The 13,291-nt window shown below is 37.8% G+C and overlaps 1 protein-coding gene across 3 annotated transcripts in view; it reads left to right on the top strand.

Moving 5' to 3' along the window:
* TMEM131 (transmembrane protein 131) overlaps positions 1-13,291 on the top strand; it is a 247,756-nt gene that overhangs the window by 158,590 nt on the left and 75,875 nt on the right. For all 3 annotated transcript variants that reach the window (XM_030920866.1, XM_030920868.1, XM_030920869.1), the window contains exons 6-11: positions 1,172-1,288; positions 3,022-3,144; positions 8,015-8,095; positions 10,247-10,397; positions 10,495-10,551; positions 11,735-11,796. In XM_030920866.1, coding sequence (XP_030776726.1) covers positions 1,172-1,288; positions 3,022-3,144; positions 8,015-8,095; positions 10,247-10,397; positions 10,495-10,551; positions 11,735-11,796 — 591 coding nt within the window. The remainder of the gene's footprint in view (positions 1-1,171; positions 1,289-3,021; positions 3,145-8,014; positions 8,096-10,246; positions 10,398-10,494; positions 10,552-11,734; positions 11,797-13,291) is intronic.

Consider the following 13,291-nt stretch of genomic DNA (forward strand, 5'->3'; position numbering starts at 1 on the left):
TTTCTGGCTCCGGTGTGAATAGCACCAGTATCTACAGTTTGCAGGCTTTTTGTGCTCCGGTGCATGTTTACACAGTCAGCCTCTAGCCATGTGTAAACATGTTAGCTGCATTTTTAGCTGACACTCCTGTATAATAGCCTCATCTTCTTCCCTTCCCTGCCCAGGGTGAGCCAGTATTCCCATTCCGTCCATCCTTGCAAGTGCTTGCCTTTCCTACAGTTTTGGACTAGTTGATAATCTCACTCTGTGATGGGTTCAAGAAAAGTCGTGAATTATTGTAATTATTCTTTTGTTGCATTATATTACAGTAATGTAGTGCAACAAAAGAATAATTACAAAAATTCACAACTTGTAAATTATTCTTTTGTTGGTGGTAATGTAGGAGACATACTCTGTCTAGACATCTTTCTTCAGACTAAGGTGAAGCCAGAGTCCTACTACCATGTATTTTGAGCTATAATTTAGGTAGCATTTTAGAATTCTAGCCATAGAGGCAGAATGAGACAGGTTGATGGCTTTACATATTAAAATGTATTTTAAGGCTTTGTTGCAGGGTGCAGAACCGCAATTTCAGTCTCTTGAACGTGGGAGTAGCCCTATTGTTTTGTGGTAATAACATTTTACTTAACAAACTATAGTGACCTTCTCAATTTGCAGAAAGTAACAGGAGTGAGTTCCTGTACATACATTCACCCCCTGCCTTCTTTCCTATTTAAGTTGCCGGGACATTTTGTTTCTTGTGTGGATGGAAGGCAAATTTCAGAAGGTTGAGGCCTGGGCTTATTCTTTAGGCTAAAACAAGTCACTGCTTAGTAGTACAGTAGTATATCTATATGAAAAGCTCAGCTTTAATGCAACCTATATCTGATTTTTGATCATGAAACAGCCTGTAATTAGGTACTTCATGCCAGGCTAGGGATTGTTAAATGAACAGAATCTAGGAGACCATCTGTTGTTCAAGGCTGTGGCTCTAATGGACAAAGGATGTGTGACCGTAGACATTCAATATGGAAGACATCTTTTTAATTCTTTTCCATTACTAACTTAAAGCTTAAACTTTTAAAGGAAAATCTAGTTTATGGAAATGATTCTAAGATACTTATTTCAGGAACTTGAGCTGTATCATTTTTTTTCTTGTTATGAATTTAACTTTATTTATTTTCTGTTTCAGAAAATTCTTCCAGGAGGAAATACATCGTTTGATGTAGTTTTTCTTGCAAGAGTAGTAGGAAATGTAGAAAATACTTTATTTATTAATACATCTAATCATGGGGTATTTACTTACCAGGTAAGAGCCAGAATTAAAACTTATTTTATACAATATGATTATTACCTCTGCCTTATATGCCAGCCTTTTAAGAACTCAGGAACTCAGAGGATAACAGAAAATGTAGGAGTTTAGACTTAGAGCATTGTTATACTTACAGTGAGTATCTCTATTCAAATCAGACTGAACAGGTGATTTTAAAGCGACAGCTAAAGTGTTAATAATCTAAGATTGGTTGACAATAGTGAAAAGTATTTTCATACTGACTTACACGTTCTTGTTTAATTTTTACTTTTACACACTTATGAAGCACGCTTGATAATAGTGTCAAGATTAAAACATTCGTGCCTACTTTAGTAAGTTTTTTTTATAAACTTATTTTTACATAGAATTTTGGTTTAGGTCATTAAGGAAAGTTAATGTATGTAGGAGTCACATAGTAAATCTTTTTGTATATCAGCTATTATTCTGTTTGTGAATCAAGATTTTTGTATATCAAGACTATTAAGGCTGGGTATGGTAGTTCACACATGTAATCCCAGCACTATGGGAGGCCAAGGTGGGAGGATCACTTGAAGCCAAGAGTTCAAGACCAGCCTGGGCAACAAAGCAAGACCTCATCTCTACAAAAAACATTTTTAAAAATTAACTGGGCACAGTGGTGAGCACTTGTAGCCTCAGCTACTCAGGAGGCTAAAGTGAGAGGATCACTTGAGCTCAAGAGTTCAAGGCCACGGTGAACTATGATTACACCACTGTACTCCACCCTGGGTGACAGATCAAGACCACATCTCTAAAAGAAAAAAAAAAAACAAAGATTCTTAACAATAATTGCTCATATTTGTCCAGCAGTGTACTATACATGCCCTACTGTATGTATGTTTTTTTTTTTTTGGAGTCTCACTCTGTCGCCCAGCCTGGAGTGCAGTGGTATGATCTCGACTCACTGCAAGCTCCGCCTCCCGGGTTCACACCATTCTCCTGCCTCAGCCTCCCAAGTACCTGGGACTACACGCACCCACCACCAAGCCCGGCTAACTGTTTTGTGTTTTTAGTAGAGACAGGGTTTCACTATGGTCTTGATCTCCTGACCTCGTGATCTGCCCGCCTCAGCCTCCCAAAGTGCTGGGATTACAGGCTTGAGCCACCGCGCCTGGCCCGGGATTTTTTAAAAAAATCTTTAATTGGTATCCAGTCGAATGTCTCCAGTACTACGATATAAGTTTCATGAGACCCAGCACATTATCTGTTTTTTTACTGTTGAATTGTTCACTATTGTATATGTGCCTAGCACCTCATAGACACTTAATAAATAGCAATATATTAATAATATCATTTGAATTACTGGTTTACCCTGCTTAGTCATCCTAGGGCCATCCCATGTGGGAATGAGCTGGGTCTAGGCTTGGTATTTGAGAAGTTACCTGGGCGGTGGATCCATCTTCTGATGGCTGGGGTCAGGAAATCTTTTGACTCCCTATTTTCTTCTTTTGTCTATTGCATGCCTTCTTGAAGGACTATTATTCGATTTCTAATACATTAAAGAAATCATTCTAAATTCACACACATGGTAAATCAAATATGTAGCCAAATCATGTACAGAAACAACATTTGTGGGGTTTTTTTTAAAATAAAGGGATTGTTAATATTTTTCCATATAAATTAGATTTGCCAGTCTCCCTAGATCAGTTATAACTAAAAATATTAATTTTAAAAACAACTAAAATTGCATTTTTTTCCCTCCACCGAAACAGGTATTTGGTGTTGGAGTTCCAAATCCATATCGATTGAGGCCATTCCTTGGGGCCAGAGTCCCTGTGAATAGTAGTTTCTCACCTATAATAAACATCCACAACCCTCACAGTGAGCCTTTACAGGTGAGTTTATGATGCTGATTTTGAATCAGCTTCATTTTGGTGGGAATTAATGTCTTAGCATGAAATCTCAGTTTGTTACAGTTTCCAAGACTATTTAAAATAATAGGGTTTTATAGGTATATTGAAGAGGGGTATTACTTTTAGTACAGCTTGCTGTAGTCTGAATTTTGGAATACAGTGGTCTGGATTTTGAATTTTTGGAATCATTTTTAAAATAACTGTGGCTTCTCTGGTGTTATAGTTTAGGCAGCTCTGCATTTAAAGAAGAGTTTTTAGCTACACAAGGCTGCTTTTTTTTTTCCCTGCATTTCAACACCTTCTGGCCCAATATCCATGTTGTTTAAAACAGTTCAAGTTTATTTCTGGAAATACAGTTTTGGTGATGGCAGCCTAGAAATTAAAATCCAGGGAAAGAGTAATATAGAATTATGATTAAAAGCAAACTTGTTTTTTATTTTAAAAATTCAACTTCTTGTCTTCCCTAATCTTCTAGTAGTAATTGTTTTCAAGTGTGAAATTCCTCCTCACCAGCTCCTTGTCTCTTTCACAGTGGGAGTGGCCAGTGTCATTCCTTCAGAGATTTTCTGAAATGTATACCTTACATCCTAGGGACTTAACTGTGTGACATGTGCAACCTCTCTGGCTTCTAGTGGTGGTGTCTGTGTTAAAAGTAGATGTGAATGCTTTCTAGAATAGTCCAGGGTGCCAGAGTTCTTTCGGACCAACACTGAAGGACTTAAAGCAGCTTGAAAATGACAGGTGGAGGAAAACTACTGTATCTTGTGGTAAGTGTAGGGCTTTGGCAACTAAAATGGTTGTCCCAGACCACCCTGGTATAACTGTTTGTAAACAAAGGAAGAGGAAATGAGAAAGAACCAGGGGACGTGTTCAGAGCCTGCATAGTGAAATGCTTAGAAATGATAAGTGAAAGCAGCAAGAAAGAAATCGCTCCCCAACACTTGGCAACATCTGGATGAAGATAGCTACTGATAAAAGTACTCTGCCCCAGTTTTAATTTTTGTAGCTGGATGTCTGCATCACAGAAAAACCTGCTCTTATGTCCTGCTTTTCAGGTGGAAAGTATTCCCTCTTATCCTCACTATCCTGTCGTTTACGTCCTTTTGATACTTTAGGTAATGGTGTAGTTTCCCTGTTCTGGCCGTTATTACAAAGCTATATAGAAATGTCCGAAATTCTTGCTGCTTTTTTTCCTTTAAAAAAAAAAAAAAAAAAGGCTGGGCACGGTGGTTCATGCCTGTAATCCCAGTACTTTGGGAGGCCGAGGCGGGCGGATCACGAGGTCAGGAGATCAAGACCATAGTGAAACCCTGTCTCTACTAAAAACACAAAACAGCCGGGCTTGGTGGTGGGTGCATGTAGTCCCAGGTACTTGGGAGGCTGAGGCAGGAGAATGGTGTGAACCCGGGAGGCGGAGCTTGCAGTGAGTCGAGATCATACCACTGCACTCCAGGCTGGGCGACAGAGTGAGACTCCAAAAAAAAAAAAAAGACGGGGTTCAGGGTCTCACTCTGTCACTCAAGCTGGAGTGCAGTGGCATGATCATGGTTTAGTACAGCCTTGAACTCCTGGCCTCAAGCATTCCTCCTGCCTTAGCTTCCCAAGTACTGAGATGAGAGGCGTGAGCCACTGTGCCTGACCTCTTACTCCAGTAGACCCGGCTGCATGAGTTGCCTGCTCTGCCGTAGAAGGGCTGTTCCAGAGTGTTCCAAGGCTGCTGCCTCATTGTGGTGGCCAGACCACAAGGATGGAGCTTGCAGGACTCAACAGATGTTGGTCAGTCTGCAATTGCTGGAGTCGCCTTGCAGTCTGTACCTTTTCTCCTCAGCCTTTGGAGTTATCAAGCTATCGCCCAGCACAATGATCACTTTGAATTCAATTCATGTAGTCTTTTTCCAGTTAAAACATTTTAATTCAAGATTTACACAAGAGAGCAAATGGAACACCAAAGCTGCTCTCTTAAACACAAATATAGATTGTTTACCTAGGAAGACATTCTTAACCTCGTAGTCCGGTGTTTTTCTGTGTCACTAGTCTTGTCAATATTATAATAAGAAAATACTGTAAAATGAGAAAATGCATATGATTTGTTGATTATACAACATAAACACATGAGTATGTTCTCGGGAAAAAAATATTAACAATTCAAACATGAGTGAAACAAAAACATCCCTTTTAACTTCCTGTTTCCCAGTCTAGCTGTCCAGCAGAACTTTCCGTGATGATGGAATAGTTCTTTCCCTGCTCTGTCCAAAAGAGTGGCTGCTAGCTACGTGTGACTGTTGAGCTCTTTAATTCTGCTAGGGTGGCCGAAATGTTATTTCAACTAATTTAAATGTAAATAACCACATGTAGCTGATAGCTATTGCATAGACAGCACAGTTGCAGTCCAGGCCCTTCCTCATTGGACACCACTTTTGCCACCTTGTATGTGTCATTCTAGACCTTTCTGTGTGCATGCAAGCATGCGGGCACAGAAACATTTATTGTGAGAATTTGTTTACACATAATATATTCTGTATATAATGCTTGGCTTCCTTTTTTTCCTAAACTATACTAAATTAGAACAAATAGCACTGGACTAAAAATAATGTGTCAGGTTCCTAGTTTTAATGTAATTATTTCTTGGACTTTGTACTTTAGGCTTTTTCTGTCTCTATTTCTTTATTCATTTTCTCTGTTATCAGTAGGTGACCTTTTAATCTTCTGGGGTTTTTTTGTTTGTTTGTTTGTTTGTTTGTTTGTTTGTTTTCCAGGCACGGCTGGAGTGCAGTGGTGCAGTCTTGGCTCACTGCAGTCTCGACCTCCCAGGCTCAAGCAATCCTCTCACCTCAGTCTCCTGAGTAATTGAGACTACAGGTGCACGCCACCACACCTGGCTAATGTTTTTTATTTTTTTTGCAGAGACAGAGTCTCACTATGTTGCCCAGGCTGGACTGCAACTCCTGGGCTCAATTTAGCACCACCACCTTGGCCTCCCAAAGTACCAGGATTATAGGCATGAGCCACTGTGCCTGGTCTAATCTTCTGTTTTTAAGCATTGTTATACTTGTTTGCTTGATACCTGGAAAGATTAATGAAATAATATGTGATGTTTTCTGGTTTTCCAGTCGTCCTATCATTTAAGGTGCTATTATTAATACAATAAGCACTATAGATGAGCACTGTAATAAATCAGGAGGCAAGAAATAATACAATCTACAGCTTATCAGTCTTTTGTAAATGCATTACTTTTACAGCAGCAACTCCCCAGCCCCTACCAAAAAACAAACAAACAAAAAAAACCCTTTAAGGGGCCAGGCAGGTTGGCTCATGCCTGTAATCCCAGGACTTTGGGAGGCCAAGGCGGGTGGATCACAAGGTCAGGAGCTCAAGACCAGCCTGGCCAACATGGTGAAACCCCATCTCTACGAAAAATACAAAAATTAGCTGGGCGTGGAGGCGTGTGCCTGTAATCCCAGCTACTCAGGAGGCTGAGGCAGGAGAATCGCTTGAACCCAGGAGGCAGAGCTTGCAGTGAGCCGAGATCACACCACTGCAGTCCAGCCTGGGCGACAGAGACTCCGTCTCAAAAAAACAAAAAATCTTTAAGCTTATACTGAAGAATTGCCATTTTTCTTGCTTTTTTCTTTTTTGTTCACTCCTGGAGGACTTCTTGTGATGAAACAAGTGAACGTTTTCCACCCCTTCTCATAGCTTCACCCCAAATGTAATTGAATTAAATGTATGTTTTCTTTTAAGAGCTAGAGTTAACTTACCTTTAAAGAAAAGTCTCCTGTCTTATGACCCATTTTGTTTGTATATATTTACCCAAAAGCAAGGAAAGCAGATGTCCGCACCAATACTTGTACTCAGTATCCACAGCAGCTTTCTCTATAATGGCCAGACATTGGAAACCACTCAAATGTCCTTTCAGTGTGTGTATTGAAAAACTGCAATGTAGTTATCAAATAGAAGTGAACTATTAATGCATAAACAATGTGGTAGACCCCAAAATAATTACACTGAGCAAAAGAAGCCAGACACAAGAGTATATATGCTATTATTCCATTTACATAAAACTCCAGAAAACATGAGCTAGTCTGAAGTGATAGCAGATCAGTGGTTGCCTAGAAAAATAAGAAGGGACGGAGAAGGATGAATGGATTGCACAAAGCATGAGGAAGCTTTTGGTGATAATGGATATATTTAATATCTTAATTACAGTGATGGTTTTATGCCCAAACACATACGTCAGGATTCATCAGGTTGTATACTTTAAATAGGTGTTATTTATTTTACATCAGTGATAATAAAGCTGTTTTTTAAAAAATCATAAGCTTAAGCATAAGCCACAGAAATATGTTTGCTTCCAGTAGAAACCACATATTTTCATGTTCCACTAGAGTTGTATATATCTCAAAATAATATTTACACTCTTCACCATTTCACAGTTATGGTAGATCCACTGCTGGATCTTGTTATAAATGTATGGATAAAGAAGCACTTTATGTTACTATAAGAAAAACAAAATTTATGTTTCCAAAACTTGGTAATTTTTATAAATTTTTCCCTTTGGGAAAAAAAAAAGTATCCTGTTACTTCTAAAATCTGGTCTCTGGAACAACTATTATACTTACACTGTTTCTAAGTAAAATTTTCAAAGTTACCTTAATTAAAAATACCACTATTGCTTACACATACAGAGCACTAAATTTAGTGATACGATACATATCCTACATTTGTATCTTTAAATGTTTTTGAATGTTTTGTGATAAACAATTAGGATGTCAGAATTATTTCTCTGTAATAGCAATCACGTGCTTTGAGAATATGACTTTGAACTTAGCCATCGTGTGCTCTTTTGCCCCAGGTTGTAGAAATGTACTCTAGTGGAGGAGACCTTCACCTAGAACTCCCAACGGGTCAACAAGGAGGTACCAGAAAACTGTGGGTGAGTTGTAACCTGGTTTTCTCTTGTGTGTGCTCCCATGAAACCAATTATTCTTAAACTGGAAAATACTTAACTCCTTATAGGCTGAACAAATATGGATGACTTCTCTTTAATCATTGTCTTAATGTTAGTTTATGTCAAGTATATATGAAAATTGGAGGAGAGCGTGAGGAAGGAATATAAGTAGTAATTTTTGGAAAGGGCAGCAAATAAAATTGGTGGGAGTTCTACCCCACTACATGGAAAGTAACTTCAGCTATTCTTTCTCAGAATTATATGGGTAAAGTTTTCTTTGAGTATGATAATTTATGATGTGCTTTACACATAAAAAAAAGTAAAGGATTAAAAAAATGTCGGAAGGATTCGTTATGGTTTTGTTTTGTTTTTGAAGGTAAGTAATTGAACGTTCATATTCACCGTTGGTAAAGGAGGTGGCACTTGCAGAGGGAACCTAGGCAAGCACCTGTGATGACTTAGAAAATTTTTAATTCTTGAAGGTGATCTATGTTCACCCTCAATATTGTTGAATATTTAACAATATTAACCAAATTAAAGATATGTAAGAGAACCTTATTTGTAAAGGTTCTTGCCATGTGAGAGTTTTAAAAATGTTTACATGCTTTAATCCAAGAGGGAGAAGGCAATCGTGGTCAATTCAGTTCCATACGCAGGTCACTCAGATCACTGCTCATCTCTAATTGGAGGAACACAAATTTTACCACCAGGAATAAGGTTTGAGAATCAGAGTTTCTTTATTAACTGCTGTTACACACACACAGCCTCTTGATTCTGTCTTCTGACCAGTCTTGACCAGGGAAGAGATGTGGAGATTACATTTTTAGGATGTTAATATAAACATTTAGAAACAAATTTATCAGCCACTAATTTGGTTAATTCTCAGAATATAGAAACACACTAGCAAAAAGAAATATGCAATGGACAGTTTATTTATGTCCTTCCACAAAAATGTTTCACCTTGAAATTACGGTGTTTGAGTGAGAAATCATTTATAAAGCAATGCTTCAGAGGATTAAATTCAGACTCCTGAATCTGTATATATTATGATTCTAGACAGAATAAGAACTTCCTGTGAAATATAATTGGTATATAATAAATAGAGAATTCAGATTTTTAAATAGTCAAGAATGATAATGGATGATAACAGAATAGCATAATGTTTTTATAGTCCTAGTGGCTGCAAAAAAAGGTACAGTAATTCTTATTCCTACAAACTTAGACTGAGAAAAAAGCCAACGGGCTGTGACCTCACCTCCAGCCGATTTCAGTGTATATGAGAAAACCGCAGAGACCAAAGCAACTCCCTAGAGTTGGGGAGTGGATGGTCCATCCCTCCGATCCTAGGAGGGTTCCAATCTCCTGTTTTCTGCTTTGGGACTAAAAAGAGCATAGGGATAAGTGAAGGCCCACTAAGCTCTAGAATACAGGAATCTCCTAAAATATGCTGAAAGGTTTGTGCAGAGAAGAAATTCCAGTAGTCCCCAGGGAGCCATGTTGTTCTAAAACCAGGAAAGAGATTACCCCTCAAAATGTTTTTTCCAGTAAGTCTTCCTTTTAGTATATAAATGTTCTCTGATTACAGGACTGAAAATGTGTGCTGTCTTACATGAATGCGGTTGGTAAACTGTGGATTTCCTAGAGAAGCTTTGCATTGTTAGGTTTTCCGGGAAAGAGCAGTGTAAGCCCTGCTGGTTATCATTTATGGAGGTTCTTGTGGACTTCTAGAAAAGTGTTTTCCTCTGATGGTGACATTTCTGTTGGTTAAATTTCAAGACTGAGTTATATACACAAACACCACGAACTAGAATGTTAAAAAATAACTGGTTTTGTAGATTAGTTTTACCTTTTAATGGGCCTTTTGTAACTGACAATTTGTTTTCAGATCATTTGACTTCTTTTACTTTGCCTACTTTTAATATCATATTTAATAGATTCACAGCAGCACATTTTTCACATTTTAAAGTTCTCCAGAAATGGAGTGTGTGTTACATATTGGTTTAATTAGCAATGCATTTTGTATTAATAGGTATATAAAATACTCATCTTTCAGTCAGTGTCATCCAGTTCAATAAACTATGGTGGTTTTGCTCCATTACGAACGCTGTGCTACATTATGGTCTCTTAACTTGTCAGGAAATTCCTCCTTATGAAACCAAGGGAGTGATGAGAGCCAGTTTTTCATCTAGAGAAGCAGATAATCACACAGCCTTCATAAGAATAAAGACCAATGCTTCAGACAGCACAGAGTTTATCATTCTTCCTGTTGAGGTTGAAGTGACAACAGGTTAGTAGAAAACTGATGAAATCAAAAGTTGTTTTGTTTTCAGTGTAGCTTACTCTGGCAAAGTGAACAATAATTGTTGACTTTTCTTTTTTCCAAGCTCCTGGAATTTATTCCTCAACTGAAATGTTAGATTTTGGTACACTAAGAACACAAGGTAAAAAAATCTTTTGGAGTTGTTGTTCTTTATTTTTTTAAATCCCTGTATTCAGTGCTCTACTATACTTTGTAATTCAGCTTTAACATTATTTCACAGTGGGTTGCATGATCTTGTACAAATCTTTTCAGACTCAGTGCATTTACCAATTTATACCCCATTTCTCTGAGGGGTGGGTGGCATTGCTTACCAGGTTGGAAAACAAGGCCATGGGATAATTTAAGTCATCTAAATGGAAGATTGAGGCAGAAAGTAGTTTTCTAGTTTCTTAATCCAGTTGCTCATGGATTCAGTTATGCTCAATGTTGATTTTTACTTCTGGATTTTGTTTAGATGTGAGTTTATTAAATTACATTATGACAAAATGTTAAAAGCTTGTCACAGCTGTTCAGAAAATACAAATTCTACAATTAAAAACAACCAAGTAAAGAATTTTACTAAGGAAAAACTAAGAGTACTTGTAATTTGGGATGTATATGGACTATATATATAATAAAATGTAGTTAAGATTGAAGACCACATCTTTAAAAGTTAGATTTGCTTTTAATATATTTTTACATTGTAAATTATTAATTTGCTTCATTATGTTTTGCTGAAAAGCTAAAAGATTAGTAATATCTGAGTTCACTAAAAAAATAATATTTTGGAGGCTGGGCGTGATGGCTCATGCCTATAATCCCAGCACTTTGGGAGGTGGAGGCAGTCAGGTCACCTGAGGCCAGGAGTTCAAGACCAGACTGGCCAACATGATGAGACCGCATCTCTACTAAAAAAAAGTACAGAAGTCTGCTGGGCATGGTGGTACATGCCTGTAATCCCAGCTACTCAGGAGGCTGAGGTGGGAGGATCGTTTGAACGCTAGAGACTGAGGTTGCAGTCAGCCAAGAATGCGCCACTGTACTCCAGCCTTGGTGACAGAGCAAGATTCTGTCTCATTAAAAAAAAAAAAAATAGTGTATATTTTGGGGTTTTCAAAAATCTGGTTTAAGAGGGAACAGTTCTTATAATACACAATGTCCTTATGAGTAAAGCAATTACCACCTAATGTTTCTTTTTATTAATGTTATTGTCATTGTATTTCACAAATTGATAGCTTCAATTTGATGTCTTACAAGGTAAAGATTCTAACTTGGTTTAAAAAGACATCTTTTTAAGAAATATTTCTTTTCCTCAATTTTAACAGATCTACCAAAAGTTTTAAACCTTCATTTATTAAATTCGGGAACAAAAGATGTACCAATAACAGTAAGTTTTTACTTCTTTTTCTTTTTTTCTAATTTATATATTCTTTGTTTTCAAATGTATTACAAAGTTAAAAATAATTAAACCCTTACTCTAAAAGAATTCTATTTTGTGATGACCTGGTGACATTTTGGTTCTAAGTGTGATGTGAGAAACCAGTTCCGCCCCAGCCACCCAGATTTTAAGGATAAGAGAGAAATAGGCAGTCTTTTCAAAGTAAGTTTGAACCAAGTTCATGAGTTTCTTATACAGGCACAGTCATATAAAAGGCCTGTTCTGATAGATCCTAAAATCTGTGGGCCATGTGGAAAGAAAAACAGGTTATAAGGATTTTATCAGATTTGGTTGTTGGAGTTAAGGTATGGGCAGGAAAGAGGAAAAAGAGTCAGATGAATTGGGAAGAAAATAAGCAAAAAAAAAAATGTTGTAGGTAGTGGTAAAGTGCTGTTAACACTTGTCGCAGGCTTCCTAACTAGCAGTTACTGAACTGCCATAGACAGCATATTATAAACTATAAACTATAAACTCCCTCACACATATGTACCGAATAAGTTACTTTTAGGCCATATAGTGGATTTGAGGTGCCGTTAGATCGTTTTAGGGAAAAAGGGGATATCTAAGTTTTGCCTTGGCCCACAACCTCTCTCTCTGATGAGGTCCCTAACATATATACATAGGGAATCATTATATAGGAAAATAGAACATTTTTACTATAATTTGTGCTGATACCAGAAACTCCTGTGAACTGATAAAATGAGATATAGATCATGTGGGCTTGAGATTTAAGGGACCTTTGTCCATCGATGGCCATACCCAGATTTTCTCACCAGCTGGTGGAGTAGACCAAAGAGAGAAGAATACACAAACCCCAGCGAGGAAGCAAGAGATGGTCTTCCCAGGTAACCACGTTCCGATGCACAGTGACCTTCCTCACCAGTGGGATCGGGGTGCAGGCAGCATCCTCATATCTGACCTAGCATTTCTCCCAATGTGATTTGGGGATTTGATGGAAAAGTACCTTTACTAAGCCCGAGCAAACCAGCTTAACTTTTTACATACAATGAATGGACTAAAATATCTTTTTCAATGAACATTTTATAGAAAAATGAAATTGGCAATTAACCCGAAGAATGTGAAGAACTAGTATTCAGTTCACTTATGACATGGCATTAAATAGGCCCCTGTTTGTCCTTTTTCTTATTTACTAAGGAGTTTTTGGATACATTGTAGGTGAACATTTTTCCTCTTACTGAGTCAGGCACTAGGCTGGTGCTGTTATGTAGTAAATGTATTACTTTAATACCTGTAAGGTGCAGTGGTCCTAGTTTTCTAAATAGGAAAACTGAGAGCTTTTTTTTTTTTCCTGGAAGTGACTTACACAACTATAAAAAATGCAAAAATAGGCCAGGCATGGTGGCCTCACACCTGTAATCCCAGCACTTTGGGAGGCTGAGGCGGGTGGATCACCTGAGGTCAGGAGTTCAAGACCGGCCTGGCC

This window comes from Rhinopithecus roxellana, chromosome 17 (assembly GCF_007565055.1).
Source record: "Rhinopithecus roxellana isolate Shanxi Qingling chromosome 17, ASM756505v1, whole genome shotgun sequence".
Lineage (NCBI taxonomy): Eukaryota > Metazoa > Chordata > Mammalia > Primates > Cercopithecidae > Rhinopithecus > Rhinopithecus roxellana.